Here is a 23,901-nt window from a genome sequence, read left to right on the forward strand (position 1 = left end):
GAATACACAGCTTGACTGCATCCTCATTTTTCACCCAACTACGATCGGTTACAATTTGTTTCAAGTATGACTTCTCAACTTTTTCCTTGTTCGAAAAATAGCTGCTCATTATTTTACTTTCATACTTAGTTATGTAACCAAAGTCACTCACTTTTATAAAACATCTAAGGCCACTAATCAGGGCAAACTCTCTCAACCCGCAAGGCGTCCCCCAGCCTTCCAACGGGAAGGACTTCAATATAAAAATAAATTTTCGTTCTTCCTGTTCCCGCATCATACGTATACTCGGTTGAAGGTGGATTTAGAAAGGATCAACAGCGGTGTCCCAAAATTCACCCTCTCACCATTTATCTCTGCTGTAAAAAAAGCCGGAACCAGATGCGTTCAATTCATATTTCATGAGAAGATGAATTGCCTGATTTTGAATATATATTTTGGGCAAGGAAAGAAAATATCCAAAACATGTCTTCTTAAACAGCTTTAACCAATTTTTAGACAGTAAATCCTTGATTTGGCCAGGAATAGTAGGATCGGATAATGTCTAGAACCTAGTGATGCCATAATCAACATCATGTGGTGCAAAAAATATTCAATTCTACAGCAAAAAAAAAAACATCAAGTTAATAAAAGTTGTTTCAAAATCAGAAAATAAAATAACTACATTTATACTGCAATTTAACTACAACTAGAAAACATTAATACATTACAAACAATTAAGTTTCAACACTAGTAAACATATATAACAACTGACTACACTGAATCTACATATACATTGATAAAATTATGTTTAGAGCAAGGAATTAGAAAGTATGAACTAGACATAATATATACAATTTCTCTACAAAAAATGAAACTAACATCTACAAAAGAGCAAATAATAACCAATAAAACTAACTAAATCATGTAGTACATTCCCTAGCTAGCTGATTTCGAATAATATAGAAGAAATCCACAATTTACAGGGAAATATAGAAAATTTATTAACCTACAACAAATCTACATAATATAAACAAAATATCTACAAATACAAAAAAACAAAAATTATGTATGTTCATGAGAATGAGATCAAGTTTTTTAGCTTTAAAAATAATAATTAAAACTACTAAAATTTTACCATCTCCAATAACTGTTGGGGTATAGTTTTAGCCGCTTTTTGAACCTTCTTCTTTTTTGAAGGTTTAAGAGTAGGAAAAACTCTATTTTTTTTTGCAACTTTCGTAATAACTTCTTCTTTGACGAAATCATCATCGGAAGCAATTTCTTTGCCCTTCTGTTTTACAGATTTAACAGACGTCGAGGCTTCACCAGTATCCCTATCGTGCTTATGTTTTGTTCGAGCTTCTGCCCTAACTTCACGAGGGGAAAGCCTGGGGTCGGTCTCTGCTTTTGCATGTGTCGATTTTAAACTTTTTTGGGTGAATCCTGTGAGAAAACACCCAAATCAAAAGTAGGAATATCACCTACTTTAATTTTTTAGGGCTAATCTTCGAAAGTGTTTTCTTCTTGATTGAAAATTAAGCAAAAATTTAACCAACTAGTTTGATAGAAATAAAAAGGAAAGGGAATAGAAAAATATTAAATTAATAAGGTATAATTTAGAAAATATAAATGCATTATAAGGTTATTTTTGTTTTAAATATAAATATGATTTTTCCCCAAAAGCAAAAAAATTGCTTCTGGTGCTGTTTAAAAGTATTTTTTCATCTTGGCCAAACACCTCAAATTTTTCAAAAAGTACTTTTTTTGTTGTCCTCCTGGAAGCTTGGCCAGCCAGGCTCTTAGTTGATTTTGGTCCGTTCAATGAAACAAATTAGCATTATTCAATATAATATTTGTCCCTATTTTCTTTTTCCGCATATCTGATATCAGCATAAACTAGGCGAATATATTGTATTATTTTATATGGGATAGAATGCGAGATATGATACGTGGATTAGTAATACATATATTAACATCACTAGATAACAAAAATAATCCTTCGTATTTTGAAATATAGACATTTGACTAATCCCGCATTATTAAAACAAGCTAGGAAATGCTTTTGAATTGTTTATTAACATGTGCAACACACTGGTCAATGTTGCCAGTCTTTTAGACATTGAAAGGAGTTTAATCTTGGACCAGCCAACGCATTTGGATCTTTTGGGAAAGTATTGGTCATTCCTTTGACATCCATTCTATAAAGTGAGCTTCATACTAAACAGATATTCTCATAGCTTTCACAAAAAAAATGTCTGTTCTTGCCATTCTATTCATTTGTTTGTGCATGATATTGTCCAACTTCAATGGGAATATTAGTGAGGCAAAAACATTCTCATTTGAGGAAATAACTGTCAGTGATATTCAAATAGCTTTCAAGCAAAACAGACTGAGCTCAAGGCAACTTGTTGAGTACTATCTAGGCCAAATTCAAAGAGCTAATCCAGTTCTTAAAGGAATCATAGAAGTGAATCCAGATGCACTATATCTAGCAGGTATGAGTCAAACAACTTTTGGACGGGTTAATGACTTGTCAACATTTATCCATTTTGACCTGTCTAAATTCAATAGATTTGACACTCCTAGCTACTTGCAGATAAAGCTGACCAAGAACGTAAAGCGAAGACGCCAAAATCATTATCCAGGCTACATGGTATACCTGTTCTTGTTAAGGACAACATTGCAACTAAGGATAAGCTTAACACAACAGCTGGATCTTTAGCTCTTCTTGGATCCATCGTACCACAAGATGCTGGTGTAGTCAAGAAGTTGAGGAAAGTTGGGGCTATCATACTTGGCAAGGCAACTATGACTGAATGGGCTGCTTTTAGATCTGGAGAGTTGCCTAGTGGTTGGAATGGTAGACTTGGCCAAGCTCTGGTGAGTTATAGCTCAAAAAAATAAATATCTATTATTTAATTTAGAGGCGATAAATGTGCGGGTTGTGTCAAATTTGGGTGACTAAAACGAGTCAAATCAGCAAATAGGTCATGACCGGATTCACTCAAAGTCTACTTGGGTCAAAATCAGTTAGATTAAGATGGATCAAATAATGGGTCATAACTATATTGGGAATTTGCCTTTTGAAAATAATATGAAGGCCAATCTTTTTTCCTTAAATTATTACTAGTTAAGTTCTTCCAGAAGTACACAATTCCAATCTTTAAATTTGATTATGATGAAACCTGTTTGGTTTTAAGTTCTATTTTGACCCGTCGGGTTGCACTAATGTGCTATTTTGATAAGTTTTACCCCCATTGTTTGATCGATCATTTCGAGTTCAAGTCCATAGGTCTAGAGGCGGATCCAAAATTTAAGCTCTATTTGTTCCACCTTTAAGGTTCTTATCTTTGAACTCATGAATATGCGGACATATTAGACTGGATAAGATAATGAATGAAGATATTCGGGAAAGGGTGGGCGTTGATATCGTGGACGACAAGATGCAGAAAGCGAGGCTTAGATGGTTCGGACGCGTGCGGAGGAGAACCATAGATACCCTGGTTAGGAAGTGCGAGCGGTTGGATTTGACAGGTACGAGAAGAGGTAGAGGGCAGCCTAAGAAGTATTGGGACGAGGTGATCAGGAGGACATGACGTTGCTTCAGATTTCCGAGGATATGACTCTTGATAGGAACGTGTGGAGGTCGAGCATTAGGGTTGTAGGCTAGGGGGTAGTCGAGCGTTATTCTCTCTTTGTATCAGGTAGTCTGATAGAGTTTTGTCTAGGTCTGTTAGCGATCTATGTTGTGTTCACATTATTTTGTTGTTTTGTATAATATTGTATTATTGCCCTTTCACTTATTTGTTGTCTCTTACGATGCTATTATTACTTTTTTGGCTTCTTTTGTTGTTACAGAACTTTTTTTTTGTTTTTTTTTTTCCTGATATTATTGTATCTTCTGGGTCCCCAGAAACAGCCTCTCTACCCTTCCGGGGTAGGGGTAAGGTCTGCGTACACTCTATCCTCCCCAACCCATTAGTGGGATTTTACTGGGTATGTTGTCGTTGTTGTTTGGGTTCATACCTACAATTTATTGCAATATTAGCGGATTTTAACACAAATTTATAGTCCGCGTCAAAGATATTGGATTTAAATGAACCCGATAGTGATACATTGCATCTGCATCTGCATAGGTCAAGTCAGTCAATAAGTTATCCAACTAGTTTATACTTGAACAGGATGTTAAAATAGATTGATTTTGCCACCTGTGATTTCTTAAGATGCAAAAGATCGGAATTAAGGTGAAACAAAGATCTAAAGTATATAATTGACTAAAAAGAGTTTACTCATGTTATTCAGAATCCTTATGTAGCAAGTGCTGATCCATCAGGATCAAGCACTGGTTCAGCAACATCAGTAGCAGCAAACATGGCAGCAGTAACACTGGGGACAGAAACAGCAGGCTCCATTCTATCTCCGTCAAGTGCTAATTCTGTTGTTGGAATCAAACCAACTGTAGGCCTCACCAGCAGGGCCGGCGTTGTCCCAATTTCACATAGGCAAGACACTGTTGGGTATGTACAGATTTAAATCTTAGGTCTCTATATACTGCCAGCATTTGGATCCACGACTGCTTGCTTTACAATTAAATGTTCAATCCATAACCATATTAAGCCCTTTGTAAGTCATCCGCTATATCATGGAGTAGTTGTTAACCTCCCAGTTTTCTCCGAAAGTGAGTGAAGGGAAAAGAAGAATAAAAATGACTTTTTAGATCTAAATGCAAAGAAATTATTTTTACTGGATAATTTACCTGTCCAAAGTTCACATTTTGTTCAAGTTGTAATAGTACTGCAAGAAGATAAATAAAACAGCAAATCAAAAAAGAAACAAAATTAAAGTGCAATACATTAGGGATGCAAAATGCAAATAAAAAACAATGAACAGATTATCATATACAATGCTTTTTCTGCATAGAACAGGCCAATCTGCAGGACAGTATCTGATGCTGTTGAGGTTCTTAATGCCATCGTTGGTTTCGATCAAGATGACTCACCTGCAACGAAACAGGCTTCCACTTACATTCCTCGTGGTGGGTACCGGCAATTTCTTAAGGCTGATGGGCTCAGAGCTAAGAGATTGGGAATTACAAAGGACCTTTTTAGCTCAGATGATATCAAGGCTTACCAACACCATTTTAACACCTTAAGGTAGCCTTTTTATTCTCACTAGCATTTCCGTAGTTTAGTACTGTTACTAAATATCCTAATAGCAATGCACTTTTTTCTGGGATGAATATTTGAAGGCAAAAAGGAGCAGTGTTAGTTGACAAACTGGAAATACCTAACATCAACTTGGTCTACACCGCTGTGTTTGATGCTCAAGGCATTGCACTGACCGCCGAATTCAAGATGGACCTAAATGCATACCTTAAAAAGTTAGTCCACTCTCGAGTCCGATCCTTGGCAGATGTTATAGCCTTCAACAAGATTTCAGCTTCGGTAAGTACTGTCAATCAATTAACACCTCAGTATTAAACAATGTTCAGGTTAGTTGTACTAATCCTTGTAACTGTTCTGTTATACTCAGGCCAAATGCATTTAAATCATTGGTCTTTTAAACTAGACATTTTCCTTTTAAATTCCTCACTATTCTTATAGTGGAGTTCAAGTCTCTAAGCAAACTAAAAGACTCATCGTATACACTAGACCTGAGATAAGGGCAACAACCTCAACTATGGTTTAATCCAACCATTCCAATATCGCCTATATGAGTCCCTTGTTCTTAGCTAACTCTACATCATTTTTTAGGAGATTTTTGGTCGTTTAAGACAACTTCCCAGTTTCCTCTCTATGATTTTGGTTTAACTCTACAACATTTTTTAGGAGATTTTTGGTTTATTTCTATTAAACCATCTTAGACGACCTTCTCTCTATTGCACCCTCTCTTTGATGTAATCATTTCTAATCTTATTTGATCTTATGTGACCGTGTATTCATCTTAATATCGTATCCCTACCACATTCATTATGTGGATATGTTGCTAGCTGCTCTCACCATCTTTCCATATTGGCTAACACTGATTTTGTTTCTGAATGATATGTAAAATACTCACATTAAGTTTCAAAAAAACTTAGGTATAAGGTCTTTTTATCTCTCCACTAATAGACTCCTACAGATATAACAGGTTAACTCATTGGTAGTCTTTGTTTCAGATTTTGAACCTAGCATAGTTCTATTCTTTGTTACTCCACATAATGTATGCAAATATTTACTCAAAAACATTATCGCCTTACCCTCCATTCTCCAAAAAGGCAAAAAATCCTCATATGACTTAACATGTTAGTCACATGAGTCGTGATTGAAACTCTCCGAAGTAAAAGATATGTCATACATTGTAATCAAAATTAATTTACTAGGTATCATCACTAGAAGTAGAATGGAAATATATCGTGTTTTCATTCTTTTTTGGTGTTAATGTAGGAAAACGTCAAAAAATTTGGTCAAGATACTATGTTGGAAGCTGAGAAGACAAATGGAATTGGGAAATTGGAAAGGGAGGCACTGAAGAACATAACAAAAGCATGTAAATATGGGTTTGAGAAAATGATGAAAGATAATAAATTAGATGCTTTGATGTCACCTGGTGCAAACATTGCTGGTCTTCTCGCAATTGGTGGTTATCCAGGGATCAATGTACCTGCTGGTTATGATAAAAATGGAGTTCCATTTGGGATTTCCTTTGGAGGACTAAAGGGTTCTGAACCTACACTCATTGAGATTGCATATGGCTTTGAACAAGCAACTCATATCAGGAAGCCCCCTCCTTCACATCCTCGCTAGGAATTACATATTCAATTTCAATCTAAAATGTATCCACATCTCAAGTAATATTATCTATATATATCTGCAGTTTTACCAAGCATGCAAGAACTCTTTTTAAATAGAAATAACACATGATTTGTGGAATCTCTTAACCATTATCCTATAGCAAAAGAAATGATCAAATGCCCCATATCCCTGCCGTCTCAATCGCAGAATGAAAAAAGTTACTGTTCTGTAACAGTGTCAGGGTGTATACGTACTTTCCAAATGTCGTTTTTTCTCCTGTCTTGGTTGTATTATTTTTTTTCTTGGTTGTTATTGCTATGTGCTTCAGGATAATGACTAATGGCAAGGATTGTCTTCTGCTTCCTTTTTGTGGCTCTATTCATTTGTCTGTGCATGATATTGTTCAACTTCAATTTCTCATTTAAGGAAATAACTGTCAATGATATTCAAATAGCTTTCAAGCAAAACAGACTGAGCTCAAGGCAACTTGTTGAGTACTATCTAGGCCAAATTCAAAGAGCTAATCCAGTTCTTAAAGGAATCATAGAAGTGAATCCAGATGCACTATCTCTAGCAGGTATGAGTCAAGTAACTTTTGGATGGGTTAATGACTAGTCAACATTTATTGATTCTGTCCATTTTGACGTGTCTAAATTCAATCGATTCGACACTCCTACTTGCAGATAAAGCTGACCAAGAACGAAAGCGAAGATGCCAAAATCATTATCCAGCAGTAGCTGATGAAGCTTTTGAGCTACGAGTTCAATTGAACTCATAACTTTAATTGGTGACTCAGATGATATGTAAAATATCATCAAAATCTCAATAAATATTATGTTATGAACCCATAATTTTTAATGTGTAATGGGTTCAGGGGTAAAAACATAAAGATTGAACCCTTCAAATTGAAATTTTGGATCCGTCTATGCTATCCAGGCTACATGGTATCAAGGGCGAATCCATAGCATCCGTCTCTGCTATCATGGTCTCTGCTATCCATAGCATACGGGGCACGTCAAACCATGCTCCCTCTGCCAAATTAGGTATTTTTTATGTAGGTATTTTTTAGAATTTGTCCAGTATTATGTATTAGCACCCATGCTTTATAAAGGTTGAATGGTGCACTTGGTTCAATACTTAATTATTTCTCCTCCTTTTTTTAGTGGTGCACCCATATTCTCGAAATCCTAGATCCGCCTCTGCATGGTATCCCAGTTCATAAGGATAATGTTGCAACTACGGATAAGCTTAACTCAACAGCTGGATCTTTAGCTCTTCTTGTATCCATTGTACCACAAGATGCTGGTGTAGTCAAGAAGTTGAGGAAAGTTGGGGCTATCATACTTGGCAAGGCAACTAAGACTGAGTTGGCTTCTTTCAGATATGGAAGCTTACCTAGTGGTTGGAATGGTAGACTTGGCCAAGCTCTGGTGAGTTATAGGTCACAAAAAGTAAATATTAGTAATTCTTTAGAGGTGTTAAATGTGCGAGTTGGGTAAATTCGGGTAAGTCAAATGGGTCAAATCATCAAACAGGTCATGACCCAACTCACTAAGAGTTTGCTTGAATCAAAAAAATGAATTAGACTAAAATAGGTCAAATTACGGGTCATAAACCCATCCTTCCAATATGACCTAATTTTTGCTGCTTTTTCACTTTGTTTTTTTCTCTCTAAAATTAATTAGTTAAGCTCTTCCAAATTAACATACTCCAACTTTTAATTTTCAAGTTTAATTATGATGAAACCTGTTTGGGTTTAGGTTCCATTTTAATCCACTGGGTTGCACTATTTTCATCATTTTTAATCCAGTAATTTGATGGGTCATTTCGAGTTCTAGCCCCTTAGGCCAGGTCAACAGACGGGTCAGAACTCAACTCGTTAAATTTGGATAGGTTTGAGCGGGTTAGCACAAAATAGATCTATTGTGGCACCCCTATGATTACTTAAGACATGACTCTTGATAGGGAATTATGGAGGTCGAGCATTAAGGTTGTAGGTTAGGGGAGAGTGTGAATATTTCTACAGCACAATAGAGTGAGACTATCCAGTTAGGAGTTAGACTAGAAATGTCATTGGTCGTCTATTGACGCAGGGCTTTACCTTCTAGTTGTATTATACCAGCCATCTATTTCGTATTTCGTATTTCGTATTCTGTATTTCATATTTCATATCTCTTATATATTGTTGTTATTTTTAATACGCATTTTTATGGTACTAATATATCATCTCCTATTGCTTTTTGAGCCGAGGGTCTCCTGGAAACAGTCTCTCTACCCTTCGGGGTAGGGGTAAAGTCTGCGTACATATTACCCTCCCCAGACCCCACTTGTGGGATTATACTGGGTCGTCGTCGTCGTCGTTTGTTGTATGATTACTTAAGACGGAAAAGATAGGGATGAAAGAGAAACGAAGATTTAAAGAAACCGTTCTTACTTGGACTACAATAACAAAAAATCGGCTTAGTTGAAAGGGATCAATATTGCATGTTGAGGTGATGAGATGAACTATAGAACTGCTCCTTTTAATTTATTTACTACTAGATTTGTATGGCCCGTGACCAACACCGTCCCAACAATGCAGCTTAAACATTTCAATTCATGCGAATATAGATCTAACTTAAATCTGTGGTGATTTAAGCATAGTTCTAGATACGAAGCAAAAGGAAACAAAACCTACCTGAGGCTGAGTCGATGACAAAAAAAATAAGCATTAAGGTTGAAAAATATCGGCCTTGGCCAGTCCCTGCTAAATTCTCATATCTAAAGCGAGAGTTTATACATACCAACTAATAGATACATCAATTGATTCTGCATTTTTTTTTCTGGATATTTCCTTTTTACTTCTTCCCAAAGAATTAACCTTATTGGTGTTTTCAACAAAGTTACATTATTTTTTGAAAAGGCACAAAGATATATTATCTCAAACGTTAAAGGAACAACATCAGCATCTCTAGATCCTCATCAAAACTCAGCCAAATTTCAGAGTCATATAATTCTATTCACATAGGCGTAGGACAATTAAAGCGGAAAGCTAAGGTTAGAAAAGTAGTCACAAGCAGCATCAGGAAAATTCCCCGATAGACATATCATAGCTTTTCTTCGTAACTAACTTATTTTGTTGTCTACATCAGTAAGGATAACCATCCACAGTCCATGAATGGTAGAATTGCTTGCTCTCATTCATGATGGGGTTGTGTGGGTTGATCTATATTATCTTCTCGCTGGACATATATCTGCGTATGCTAGAACCATTTAGAGCTTTAGCCTTCAAAAGTCTCCCCATGTAGGAGTAATAAAACACCACCGAGATCCATGACATGATTAAAAACAACGACCTTGTCTTCACGCACACCCTTAATAACCCCCCTGCAAACCTTTTTACTTATGCTTCAATATCATCTAACCATGAAGAGAACCCTATAGCCCTTCTCCATCCCAACTAATTTAGGTGTTTTAGCTATATGCGGATAAAAAAAGTCAAACATAGTCATAAAATCTAGGCAATTAACACCTGCAATTTCAAGACATAGACAATTGAGTTGGCTTGAATTAAGGTTGAACTATGGTAAAACATGATTGAATTAAATAATTACGTTTTTGTCAATAAAATTCAAGTAGCAAAATAAAATAACGAATGAAGAACTCCTTAGAATAACTTAAGGTACCACAAAAACCTGTAGCACAACTTTTGAAGTTATTGCTTAGAAGTTTCTGGAATACCAGAGACTTCAATGTTAAGTCAATTTCTATCATAACATAATATTTTACATGTGATTTCATATTTGATGTTGGTCATTTTTTATCTGTAACATATTGCGTACATGTGAAATCACATAATCACCCGTTCAAAATATATAATGCTCCGCACAAATTTGATGCTAAGTTAATTACTCTAGCTTCAAGTATAGCTCTTTTAGTAAAGAAATTTCACCTATTTATGACATTTTTTTTCTTGCTCTCATAAATACCATAATTCCTTCATATTTTGGTAGTGAAAGTCAAGGGATGCTGATAAAGCCCTTTACGTAGTAGAAACTAAATAAAAGGAGAGCTTCTAGTGAATCACCATCAACGTCAGGCCTCTAACGCTTGATGAATTAACCTAAGTTATTATAGGACAATCCAAATAATGTGACATAAAAAAAAATTCCGCACTATGATAGTAAATTGATTTGAGCAAGTCACTTAATTGATTGACACTTTTAAACTTGGTAACCTACTCCACACATTCACAACTATCTTTGCAACAAGTTTTTTTGGTAAAGCTCTGCAAGACTATGCTGCAAAATCCGATGATAAAGCATTCCACATACCATCAGTGCCTATTATAAGCCTTCCCCAGCATCAGCATCAGCATCAGCATCTGAATTGCTACTAAAAGAAAGAAAGAAATATCTCGTTCAGGAAGCTGGTACCAGCAAGCCCATCCTATTCCAAGCTCCATTCATCTCTTCTTCTATGGTTCAGATTCATTCTCTTTAAGTTGTTTTTCAATTTCTACAGTTGATTAATTCATTCAAAAGCATCAACTACTAACAGTATCTACAGAGATGATGAGTAAACCAAGTATATCACAAAAGAGCCTTTTTTTAATAAGATGCACGAAGAGAATCTATCCTAATTAATAAATATTAACAAGAGATAACTTGAAGCTCCTAACACCATGTAATTAGAGTCATCGTCAGTTTCTTCTTTTGAGATCTAGGTATTTAATCCGTAGTGATATGAAGATTAAATTCTGAAATAAAAGCAAAAAAATATTTACTAATTTTTTAGAAGTAAATACGCTACCTTTTGGCTTAGTGGATGATGGCTGTGTATATTGTAGAATACCTATGGTAACAGAAAAGGATAAAAAAATTCACTTGTTTCAGTCATATCATCAAATGCCTTGACTGCACTAAAAATCTTTTATGTTCTATTACTATTGTCGGACAATAATCACATTCACGTATGGAATACACAAAAAAGATGAAAAACTCAATAAGCAGAAAGATTCCAATATGAGTAATCTCAGAGAAAATAGAATCACAATTCTACTACTAAGTTCATCCTCAAAGAACCCATTTACTCTCAAAACAATATTATACAACTAACACCAGAAATAACAGTATATCACAAATATGCATTTATGTAGCTATTTTCAAACATCAAATAAGATACAACTACTGAATGTAGGTAATGTGCCGAGGGTAAACTAGTAAAAGAAGAGTTTAAAAGTTGTTAGCGACGTGGACGGATCAGATTAATTTCAACCAAGGGCTGATATCAAATCCATTAGAATATATGAGACTATCTCAGTGCAGGAGGGGTTTCAACGAATTTGGCATGTCTCCTCTCTCTATTTTGTGCTCTCTCTCTATATATATATCTCTCTGTACTTCCTATCTCCTCTAAATATGAACCTTTCTTCTCTCATAAATTCTTCTTTTCTCTATCAAATTCTGAAGCAATCCACTTTAATATAACAATAGCCAATTTCTTATTACCTATGCTAAGAGCTGCCTATTGAACTCTATTTCAGGTATTTTTCTGGTTATTCAATTGATTTCTCGGAGTTGAATCAAGTCGAGTGTTGCTGATTAATCCTAGTTTATGTTTTAGATTTTTGTTGAAATCGAACTCGTAAACTCAATTCCAGCTTAATTGTAATTGTCTGAGCACTTGTGGCATTCCTGAAGCTTATGAATGATAATTGTGACTCTTGAGTTGCGGAGATTTGTTTGAAATTCCTATTTTGTCTATTTGTAATTGTTGAGCACATAACAAATTGGTATCAGAGCGACGATTTTGATTATACATGTGGGAAAATGACTGGGGCTGAAGCTACTAGATCGAAGCAGACCGAAGAACAATAGATGAAAAGGCTAGATGGTCAGATTCAATCCAATAAGTTAGAAACTGATTCCAAGCTTAATGCTATAGATTAAAAACTAGCTGAGATGAGTTCTACTTGGCTGGGTATGAAGCAGCTGATGGAGGAAACACATACGGCGCTAATGAAGTTGATTGAGAGGGGAAATGGGAAATCATCATTCGACGAAGAGGAGAGTAGTAAGGGTGATGGGTTGTTACCTAAGCCTAGAGGTATTGACTATGGAGAAGGGAATGCAAACAGAGCTGGGGACAATTTCCCTCCTAAGCTGCAATTTCGGATATATAGTGGAGCTGAACCTAGATCTTGGTTGAGGAGGTGTGAGAGGTATTTTAGGGTCTATAAGATTACTGATACAACAAAAAAGTTGGAGATGACCACCTTGCACTTAGAAGGGGAAGTTGAGGCATGGTATTTCTCTTTCACTCTCACTAAAAGATAAGTGAAGTGGGAAGAATTATGTGAAGAGCTAGTTTTATGACGCTAATGGTGACAGGATGGTGAATGACTTTAAAATGCTGGTTCAGACTAGCACCGTGAATGCCTATTTGCAAAAATTTGAGGACCTTAGAGCCTTAGTGCTAATGAGAAACCCCAGGGTACCGGAAAATTTTTGTTGGAATGTTTCATTGCGGGGCTTAAGGAGGAAATTAGCGAGACAGTGATGATGCATGATCCCTATTCTTTATCTCAGGCTGTCTTTTGCCAGGAAACAAGAGAGGATCATTAATACTAGGGAGAGGAAGAATAAGTGGCTGCATAAGGGCACTATTGCTCCAGTTAACCAAGAAATGAGCAGGACTAACTTCAATCCAAGAAGACCCCCAGACATGACTTTTTTTTTTTTTGATGAAGTAATATATTGTATTAAAGGCATCAAGAAGATGCAAAAGATTACAATAGAGAGCTTAGCTAACTGGTTAGGACAAAAAACCTATTCTAGAGCCTTAAGTTTACCAAGCGCAAAAATCAGTGGTTACTAAACCATTGAGAGAGAGCTAATGACCCCCAGACATGACTGTTAAACCAGAGGAAACAAGATTTCAGGAAAATTCCGGGAGCCTGTTGGAAATGTGGTGACAGATATTACCCTGGCCATATTTGCAAAGATAAACAACTCAATACCATGACGGCAGAGGTGGAAGAACAAGAAGGGGGAGGTCAAGAAGAGATACAAGAAATGGAAGAAGTTACTCAAGAATTGGAGGAGGGGGAAGAGGAAGCAGTATGCTTAAATGCCATGACAGGAACCCCTGAACCTAACACCTTTAAGCTTAGAGGACTGATTAAGAAGAGAGTTGTAATCATATTAGTAGACTCTGGCAGCACTCATAGTTTCTTGGACAGTCAGACAGCCAAGGAACTAGGAGTGATAGCACAGATGGACCGACCATTGAGAGTGACAGTTGCAAATGGACAACAAATGTATAGTCACCAGAGTGTAACCAAGGTTAGATGGGAGGCTAGTGGAATTGAGTTTGAGGATAAGTTCCGGTTGTTGAATATAGGCAGCTGTGATATAGGGTTGGGGGTGACTGGATGAGGGCTCATACTCCAATTACTTTTGATTATGAACCTTACATACTCAGATTAAGACAATTTTAAAAAAATGGTGGATCTGAAGGGTGATACAGGGCAAGGAGAGATGCACCAGATCACAGCTAAGTCAATGGGCAAGTTACTGAAGAAGGGAAAGGCCCTCCTAGCACATTTGTTCACTATGGAGGGTAAAGAAGATGAGACCAACGAGGAGGTACCAGAAGAAGTACAGCAGGTTCTAGAGTCTTATGCTTCTGTATTTGAGGAATCAAAATCACTACCACCCTCAAGAGACTATCACCATGCCATTCCCATTGTTCCAGGGGCCAAGCTAGTTTCACTCAGTCCCTACAGGTCACTGGGGACCGGAGGCCGAAGAAGTTTTCAATCAATTGAAACGGGCTATGAGCAACACTTCTGTACTGGCTATGCCAGACTATACTCAAAACCTTTGTCATTGAGACTAATGCTAGCTATCTGGGAATTGGATCTGTGCTGACTCAAGAAAATAAAACCATCACATACTATAGCAAGGCCTTGGCTCCAAGGCACCTGGGCAAATCAGTGTATGAAAAGGAGCGCATCCATAGACAAGTGGAGGCATTATGTACAAGGAGGGCACTTTATAATTTCATTTCAGTCTCAAATACTTGATGGAGCAGAAAGTAACCACAACCATTCAACAGAAAGGCCTAACCCAGTTATTGGGATTTGACTATGAAATACAATACAGGAAGGGGCTGAAAATAGAGTGGCAGATGCACTATCCAGGGTCCTAGATGAGCAAGGAGAGGTAAATGCTTTCTGGTGTGCAATCTGTGTGGCGGGAAGAGATAGAGAGAAGTTATCAAAATGACAACCGAGCTCAAGATTTTATTACTGCTGTAACAGTCAACCCAACTGCACACCCGGACTATAGCTTGGTTGCAGGAGTTTTTAAGTTCAAAGGAAAGGTGTATGTTGGTAAAACCACGGCCTTAAGGCAACAAATTCTATAGACCATGCATTCCTCTGCTATGGGAGGTCACTCTGGCCAATAAGGCACCTTGAAGAGACTGCAGTTATACTTTTAGAGGTGCAAGAGTTTGTAACTAGGTGTGATATATGTCAGAGATGCAAGGATGAAACTGTGGCCAATCCAGGATTACTACAACCTTTGGAGATCCCTACTCAATCTTGGACGGACATCAGCTTAGATTTCATAGAAGGTCTGCCAAAGTCCCAAAGAAAGGATGTAATATTAGTAGTGGATAGATTCACTAAATATGCACACTTTCTGGCCTTACAACATCCCAATACAGCCGCTCAAGTGGCAGAGTTATTCATCAAAGAAATATATAAGCTCCATGGTCTTCCAAATACCATGGTCTTAGATAGGGAGAAGGTTTTTACTAGTGTCTTCTGGCAACATTTATTCAAGGCAGCTGGAACTACACTATGTATGAGCACAGCCTATCATCTAGAGTCAGATGGCAAGACAGAAAGACTTAACATGTGCTTAGAAGTATATCCTAGAGCCATGACTATGAGCAAACCAAAAATGTGGGCAAACTGGTTGCATCTGGCTGAGTGGTGGTACAACACTAACTATCATACATCCTTGCAAAGCACTCCATTTCAAGCATTTTACGATTATGACCCCCCAAATGGGGCCACTACTGCAGACTCCAGTGCAAGCTGTCCAGGATTTGATTCAGGAGAGGATTCAATTCTAGTAGGTTCTTAAAGACCATCTCACCCAAGCTCAAGCTAGGATGAAATTGTATGCTGACCAAAGGAGAACTGAAAGACAATTAAAAGTGGGGGATTGGGTCTATCTCAAATTGCAATCAGGAGGCAACTCAAATTATGTCCTAAGTATTATGGACCTTATCTAGTGGAGCAGAAGATAGGAACTGTGGCCTACAACAAGCTCAAGCTACCAAGTACTGCTAGGATTCATCCTGTCTTCCATGTGTCACTACTAAAGAAGAGGATTGGACCAATGATTATTCCTCAGCAACAACTGCCAATACTTGGGGAAGGACATATGCTAGTTAGGCCTATAGCCATCCTACATAGGAGAATGGTGAAGGAGAATAATGCAGTGGCAGTTAAGGTGCTAATTCAGTGAGAGAACCTTTCACCGGAAGAGGCGACCTAGGAAGATTGGTCCTTTATTAAGACCCAATTGCCAGAGTTCTTGCAACAATCTCAACATCATCCTTGAGGGAAAGAATGAACTGAAGGAGGGTGGCATGTAATGTGCTGAGAGTAAACTAGTAAAAGAAGAGTTTAAAAGTTGTTAGCGACGTGGACAGATCAGATTAATTTCAACCAAAGGCTGATATCAAGCCCATTAGAATGTATGACACTATCTCAGTGCAGGAGGGGTTTCAACGAATTTGGTACGTCTCCTCTCTCTATTTCGTGCTCTTTCTCTCTCTATACTTCCTATCTCCTCTAAATTTGAACCTTTCTTCTCTCCTAAATTCTTCTTTTCTCTATAAAATTCTGAAGCAATCCAGTTTAATATAACAATAGCCATTTCTTATCACCTATGCTAACAGCTGCCTATTGAACTCCATTTCAGGTATTTCTCTGGCTGTTCAATTGATTTCTCGGAGTTGAATCAAGTCGAGTGGTGTTGATTAATCCTAGTTTCTGTTTCAGATTTTTGTTGTAATCGAACTTGTAATTGTCTGGGCACTTATGGCATTCCTGAAGCTTATGAATGATAATTGTGACTCTGCGTTGCGGAGATTTGGTTGAAATTCCTATTTTGTCTATTTGTAATTGTTGAGCACATAACAATGCATATATAAAATCCAGCAAGAAAGAAATCCAAAAAACAGAAAAAATAAAAAACTAACAAATACACCAAAGTCCCATTACCAACCTCAAATGGTTCACCAAACAAAGGAAAAACTGAAAAAAAGGTCATAGACATACATACATCACATGCCACAAAGAAGCTGGAATCAAAATGGAGAAATTTGAATTAAAAACCAGAAGCGAAAACGTTAAATATTAAGAGAAAAAATTGAAAGGGGATTCCTATCAATTGGAAGAGAGCAACAACTCATAAGGATTAGCGAAAAGTCAAATTACCCTAGACTGGCCAAGAAGCAACAGAGCACACAGAGAGACGAAGGAAAGGGAAAGTAAGAAAGAATGAACTGCAACGGTTTGTTCGTGCTTTGGGTTAAGCTCAAATTACACATGGAAACTGATGCGGTGGTGGTCCAATTTTGGGATTAAAGCACAAGTTTCATTAAATGTTGTTAAATGTCCAAATTGCCCTTGAACAAAATTAAAAAGACAGCTAAGCAGGCATGTCGAAACTCAAGCTCTTCTATATAACTAGACACCAAGATCTAAAACTTTCATGTTTTAGTCATCTCTCAATTCCTTATGGATTTTGAGATATAAACTGTCAAAGTTAGCCCTGTGCAACAGAAATATCTTCTTCATCTTCTCGGATAGCCTGTAGTATACCAGCCATAACTCTTTGTACACAAATCCAAATGCAAAATGGTTTAACTTTTTGAAAACTAGACACAAAGAGCTACAACTTTTGTTTTTGGATCATCTCCAAATTCCTTATAGATTGTGAGATATGAGCCTCCAAAATCAGATCTGCATAATAGAAATTTTCTTCTTCGCGAACGCGAGAGTCACTTCATGAACGCGAAGAACAAAATCCCAGAAGCCAAATCCTTCTTCGCGAACGTGAGAGAATCCTCGTGAACGCGAAGAACAACACCAAACACCAGCATCAGCTATTGCAAAACAACTCAAAATAATCTGAAACCACCCCGAATCACACCCGAGGCCCTTGAAGCCCCGTCCAATCACACAAATCAGTCCCATAACATAATACGGACCTGCTCGAGGCCTCAAAGCACATCAAACAACATCAAAATCATGAATCGTACCCCAATTCAAGCTTAATGAACTTTAAAACTTCAAACTTCTACCTTCGATGTCGAAATCTATCAAATCACGTCCGATTGACTTCAAATCTTGCACACAAGTCACATTCGACGTTACAGACCTACTCTAACTTCCGAAATCGGAATCCGATCCCGATATCAAAAAGTCCACTTCCGGTCAAACTTCTCAAGACCTTCAAATTCTAACTTCCGCCAAATGACTCCAAAATGACCTATAGACCTCCAAATCCACTTCCAGACGCGCTCCCAATACCAGAATCACCATACAGAGCTATTCCCAAACTCGGAATCCCAAACGGACATCGATAACATTGAAATGCACTTCAACCTAAATTTATGAAATTCTTTCAAAATTCCAATCTTCCACCATATGTGCCAAAACGCTCCCGGACTAACCAAAACCTGATCCAGACATACGCCCAACTCCAAAAACATACGAATATACTGGAACCTTCAAATCCTGATTCCGGGGCCGTTTACTCCAAATCAACCCTTAGTCAGATTCTTCCAACTTAAAGCTTCCGCAACGAGAATTCTCTTTCCAAATCCTTTCTGAATTTCCTGAATTAAAACTCCGACCACGCGTGCAAGTCATAATACCTGAAGTGAGGTTACTCGTGGCCTCAACCCGCCGAACGACGCGCTAAAACTCAAAATGATCGATCGAGTCGTTACAAGTTAAATAGTAGTAGTTTCATTTTTGAAAGCTCTCTAAACACAAAGCCTTGCCAACATTAACAATTGCTACTTTACCTTTTATTATCAAACTAGTGGGGGATAGCCTGTGCTGTGCACGGGCCCAATAACAGTATACTCAGGGATGGAGCTAGAGTGCCGAAATGAGTTCATTTGAATCTTATAACTTTGATTTAAATATTATATTTGTCTTATAAAATTCATTCAATATATATAAATTATTAATTTAGAATACACTTGTATTCATTTATGGAAAAGCTCTTTTGTTAGAGTCCACCTCCAAAGAATCCTAGAGTTAATCTTAAATCAATTGAAATTAAGAAAAAATTATCATAATGTCGAGTTCGAACTATTACGTGAAAATTAAATTTTAAAGGAGTTTGCTTCGTTATTGAGTTCCACTAATTAGCATGAGTAAATTTCCTACTTAACTTATATGTAGCTATTTAAATCAGTTGTGCATAAGTTCTCTCTTGTTAAAAAAAAGTCTCATTTAAGGTTTCGAACATATAATTAAGAAAATTATTTAATAGCATTAATATAAAAATATTTAATTAAGTGATCCTATAATCTTCATTTTAAGATTTATAAATTTTACTTTTGAGAAAATCAATGGATATGTCCAATGCGTTATTGAATTTATCAATTCATCCTTAAACGATTAGAGATTTAGAGACCGAGAGAAATGAGTAACGGGAGAAGTATCTTTAGTCTTTTCAATGTTCAAAACACACAAAAAATTCCATAATAGCTACTATTGATTTCCTTATTCTTGTAAATATTTTGATAATACAATATCTAGCGTTGAAAAATAGTAAATACTAAATAATATGTGAAGTCTTTTAAGCTAAATGTAAATATGCTAGTTTGATAATGCACTTTCATTTCTGCTATAATTTTGTTTAGAAATTAGTGAAAAACTGCGGTAGTAACTTTTAACCCTTTTTTTTTTTTGAGTATTTTTATACTTATGTTTGTCACACCTCCTTTTTTCCGAGGCGATAGGGAATTTTTCCAATTAAAGTGACCTTAATCGAATGTGATTATTTATTTATTTTTAGAGTTGCCACTTGAAATAATTTATGGTGTCCCAAGTCACTTGTTTATTTTAAATCCCAAATCGAAGAAATTTGACTCTTATTTATGGTCTGCGAACACAGAAGACCGGGTAAGAAATTCTGTTAACCCGAGAGAAGGTGTTAGGCATTCCCGGGTTTCGTGGTTTTAGCACGATCGCTCAACTATTATTAATTGGCCTAATTATCTGATTTAATACATGGTTTAAACCTATTGTGTATTTTTATCTTTTAACCGCTTTTAATTATTTATGAAATTATTTTTGGAACAAGCCGCGATGTCGTACACTTATCGTTTTGGTACACATTACAAACCGCGCCACATGAAATGCACCCGCGATTTATGACATATTTATTTTATTATTATTGTTCGAAGTTATGGTCGGGTCACATGAAATGCACACTCAAATTGGGACTTACGTATTGTGATTATGCCATGAGAACCGTACCCGATAATTTATTATTGATCGCACCTAAAGCAAGCTACGATGTTTATGAATATTAACGGCTCATACTCCTAACGAGCAAAACAATTGCATAATGCAATAAAGGTTACAGTTTCAATATTCATTTCAATTTAGCCCAACGAGCCTACGGCCCATTTCTTTCATTATCCAACATAAACCAATCATTTTAGTTATTTAGCTAATAGATGATAACATACATATCTTCCTTAATTAATTTGCTCAAAACAAAGCTGAATCCATGTAGATTTAAACAGTGATAAAAAAAATATATATAAAAAATTACTAAGACCAATGATTGATCACAAAGCAAGGAGCCATATTGCCAAAACAACACATAAAGTTAAATAGGAACAAAATGAACGGAGGAGTGAATAATTGAACCTTAGAATATCATAATCGGATTTTCGTCGAAGCTTTTAGAAGCGTACATGGGTTTCCAGCCAGAAACAAATCGGAGTTGGCGAACTCGAAGCGGAACCGCGAACGGAACTCGAACCGGAAACAAACGACAGTACCTCGACGTGCGACTGAAACGGAGACTCGGACAAACAACTTCGACGACCTCGAAGCTCACCGGAAAACTCGAACTAAACCAGAAAAGGGTGAGGAGTCTCAGTGTGATTGAAATCAGACGACAACTGAAACGAAAAAGAAGAAATCAAGAGAGGAAAAATGGAAATCAGAAATTCCACTCTTCCCTTTTGTTCTCTTGATTTTGGTCGTTCCCCCTCTGTTTGTCCGTTCTCCTCTCTCTGCCAGGGGCGGACCTAGGTTGGTAGTTGACGGGTTACGTGACCCCGTTAGCCTCGGCAAAAATTTTGTAAATACATATTATATATGTGTAAGTTATATACGGGACCCCTTAAATATTTTAATGGTGCCCCCAGACACAAGTTGATGGATGAAAGAAGTGGTTGCTTTGGGCACTTAAATTCTCTCCTATGCTACAGTGATGCGGGTTCGAAACTACCCAAAGCTTTCCTCAGTCTGTCTTCTTTTTTTTATTTTAGTTCTTTGAATACAATGTAATTTTTATTTAATAGCAAAATTACTTTATTTTTACTTTAATCTTCTTCTTTTCTTAATATTCAATTATAGTTTAGTACTAATACAAAATATAGTCAACTTAATTAATTTTATTCTTTTTTGTAAATTCCTTCCTTAGAATTGAAAGCCTCAAATTGCAACTTATCGCTCCACAAATAGAAAAATACAAATCTTCTCCCACAATCTTCTTTAACAATCACTTTGAATTGGCAATGGAAACTAAGAATTTGAGACTCTTCTTCAATTCTTTTAGTAATAACATACTCTTACTCTTAATTTCTTTAGTAAGTTTTTTATAATTTTACTTTTGAACGCCCTATTGCGAAGAATTCTCTCTCTTCCCGTTTAGTGCTTTCTTTTTCTTTAGAACTTCTTTTTGTTAATACTTGGATGATAAGTCATCATAATCATTAAGTTTCAAAGAGTTGCAGGTCGTATTTTATCGTTGGCGACTAGCATATACAGTGATGCCCCCGTCATGCTCGAATCCTCGGTCCGCCTCTACTCTCTGCTATTTTTCTATGTGTGCGTATGCCTTTTTAGTTGAGAACAAAAAGAGGCTCAAAATTAGAAAGGGGCGTTGTCAGGAGTCTTCTTCGCGGGGTGGATGGCTGACTCCTCCCTTCCTTTTTTTTGTTTTGTTTTGTTTTATTTTTGTCTCCTTTTACAGCTTGATTGGATGGTTGTTATCAGTTCTATCGTATCGTATTGTTACTTTAAATATAATATTTGTTTTGTTTGTTATTTAAATTTTATTGTATCGTATTGTTAAATTTGTCGGTACGCAACGATGAAATGTGTCACTTTATGTAACGACCGATTTGGTGTGATCGCGTCGTTTCCTTGTGTTTTTCTCTCAATCTCACCCTTCATTATTATTAAATAATTTATTTTATCATTTACCCTACCTTTTTATATACCATCTCATAATTTTTCTTTATAATATTACAAGTTTATTCATAATATTACCGATGCATGATACCATGAAACGACGGCAAAATAATACAATCCATCCAAATATTGTATTCATCAAACGATACAGTACAATACAATACGATACATTATGAAACGATATATAACAATCATCCAAACAAGCTGTTAATTGTGTGTGTATGTGGTCTCTTTAACTATGAGGTTGGAGAATTATGGGGGTATTTTGCTATTGGGGGATTGGGGCAGCCGATTCAGAAGATGATGGGTGTCCGCCGGGATTTTTGGGCTTTGGGGCTGCCGTTCTTAGCTTAGAATTTAGCTTAGCTTTTTTCTTCCTTTTTGTTATGTGGCTATATATATAGGTGTAGGTATAGGGATTAATTGATGGAAGAGATAAAGATTGGGAGTGTGATTGTCTAGGGTAGTTGTTATTTGTAGGAAATTACTAGAAAAATGCATGTGAATTAGATGATAAGAGAGAATCTTTTGCCATGTGACAATTTTCCATTGGCTCTTTTTTTTTTCTTTTCTTGATAATTACTAGAAAAATTTATTCCTACTAAATAAGTCAATAAAAAGCAAGGTAAAATTATTACACTCAATATTTATTTCTCAAAAACTTCACTTAAAATTAAACTAAGCTAAATAAAATTATATCCCTTTTTTTTGTTGAAATTTTTTTTTTTTTTTGTAAAATGAAAAATAAACTAATCTATCTATACTATATTAAAAGCACGAAATCCCTTAGCGAAATGTCGTTCGCCTTTTTTATCCTTTTAAAATAGAGCTCACACTAGACAAAATAGTCATTTAATTATTATCTTAATATTTAGGACTTTAAAAGAAACTAAAATTTGATTATTAGATTTTTCCTTATTGAATTAAATAAGAAACCCTAATATTAAGAACTTTAAAATAGATATTATTTAAGAGAATTAATTAAGAGTATTACGTTTCTTTTCCTTGTATACTCACGTGATTTCCATAGAAATATGTTTACATTGATTCCTCTTATTAAGGAACCTATAATTCTAACATTACCTAATTAAATATTTGTTCTAATTATTAAATGTAGTTTTCAATATTACATAAAATCGATAAAGAGAATAATATTATGCTCGAGTAGGAGAATAGTTTGAAAATAATTTGTATCTTCTATACTATCAAAAAAGCATAAAATCTCAACAAATAATTAAGTCTTTGAATTAATAAAGCAACGAAAAAGTCAATTCAATTTTGTTTTAAAATTATTATGTAAGTAAACTTATTTGTCAAGTTGATGAAACTCTTAAGGTACACAAATTATTTTACACAATAAGAGCAATTGCCGTGAAAAAAATAAGAAAATAGAGAAAAATTTATTATAATATAGTATTAAAAGTGAAATTGCTAAAATGTTAAGTTGAAGCAATAAGGATATAACCCAAGACAAAAAAAAAATTCACAAAAATTACCCTTATCATTTTTCTTTCTTTTTATATTTATTTTAATAAATGATAGCTCCCCATATTTTTCATATCGTATTACATCATTTTTTATAATTCAATATTAGCTATTTCATACTTTATATTGTTATTTATC

The 23,901-nt window shown here is 35.9% G+C and overlaps 1 protein-coding gene and 1 long non-coding RNA gene across 4 annotated transcripts; one reads left to right on the forward strand and one right to left on the reverse strand.

The window, feature by feature from the left end:
- Positions 1 to 2,144: 2,144 nt before the first annotated feature.
- On the forward strand, positions 2,145 to 16,919 carry LOC107781388 (putative amidase At4g34880). 3 transcript variants are annotated; one of them, XM_016602082.2, is made up of 9 exons: positions 2,145 to 2,474; positions 2,576 to 2,859; positions 4,282 to 4,496; positions 4,905 to 5,132; positions 5,228 to 5,423; positions 6,405 to 6,793; positions 6,913 to 7,329; positions 7,436 to 16,553; positions 16,739 to 16,919. In XM_016602082.2, exons 1-6 carry the CDS (start codon positions 2,231 to 2,233, stop codon positions 6,762 to 6,764), a joined length of 1,527 nt encoding a protein of 508 aa, XP_016457568.1. In that variant the 5' UTR covers positions 2,145 to 2,230; the 3' UTR covers positions 6,765 to 6,793; positions 6,913 to 7,329; positions 7,436 to 16,553; positions 16,739 to 16,919. The 3 variants fall into 3 exon arrangements, with proteins under 3 accessions (XP_016457568.1, XP_075093245.1, XP_016457567.1); XM_075237144.1 differs by having other exon boundaries at positions 2,146 to 2,474; positions 6,405 to 7,329; positions 7,436 to 7,795; positions 7,916 to 16,553; XM_016602081.2 differs by having other exon boundaries at positions 2,146 to 2,474; positions 6,405 to 7,329.
- LOC142172963 (uncharacterized) lies at positions 10,885 to 17,385 on the reverse strand. The gene is made up of 2 exons (XR_012702235.1): positions 17,257 to 17,385; positions 10,885 to 11,249 (listed from the first exon to the last, which is right to left on the reverse strand). It is a non-coding gene; the product is annotated as an uncharacterized LOC142172963 (long non-coding RNA).
- Between the last annotated feature and the right edge of the window lie 6,516 nt (positions 17,386 to 23,901).

Source organism: Nicotiana tabacum, chromosome 18, assembly GCF_000715075.1.
Source record: "Nicotiana tabacum cultivar K326 chromosome 18, ASM71507v2, whole genome shotgun sequence".
In the NCBI taxonomy this organism is placed as follows: Eukaryota; Viridiplantae; Streptophyta; class Magnoliopsida; order Solanales; family Solanaceae; genus Nicotiana; species Nicotiana tabacum.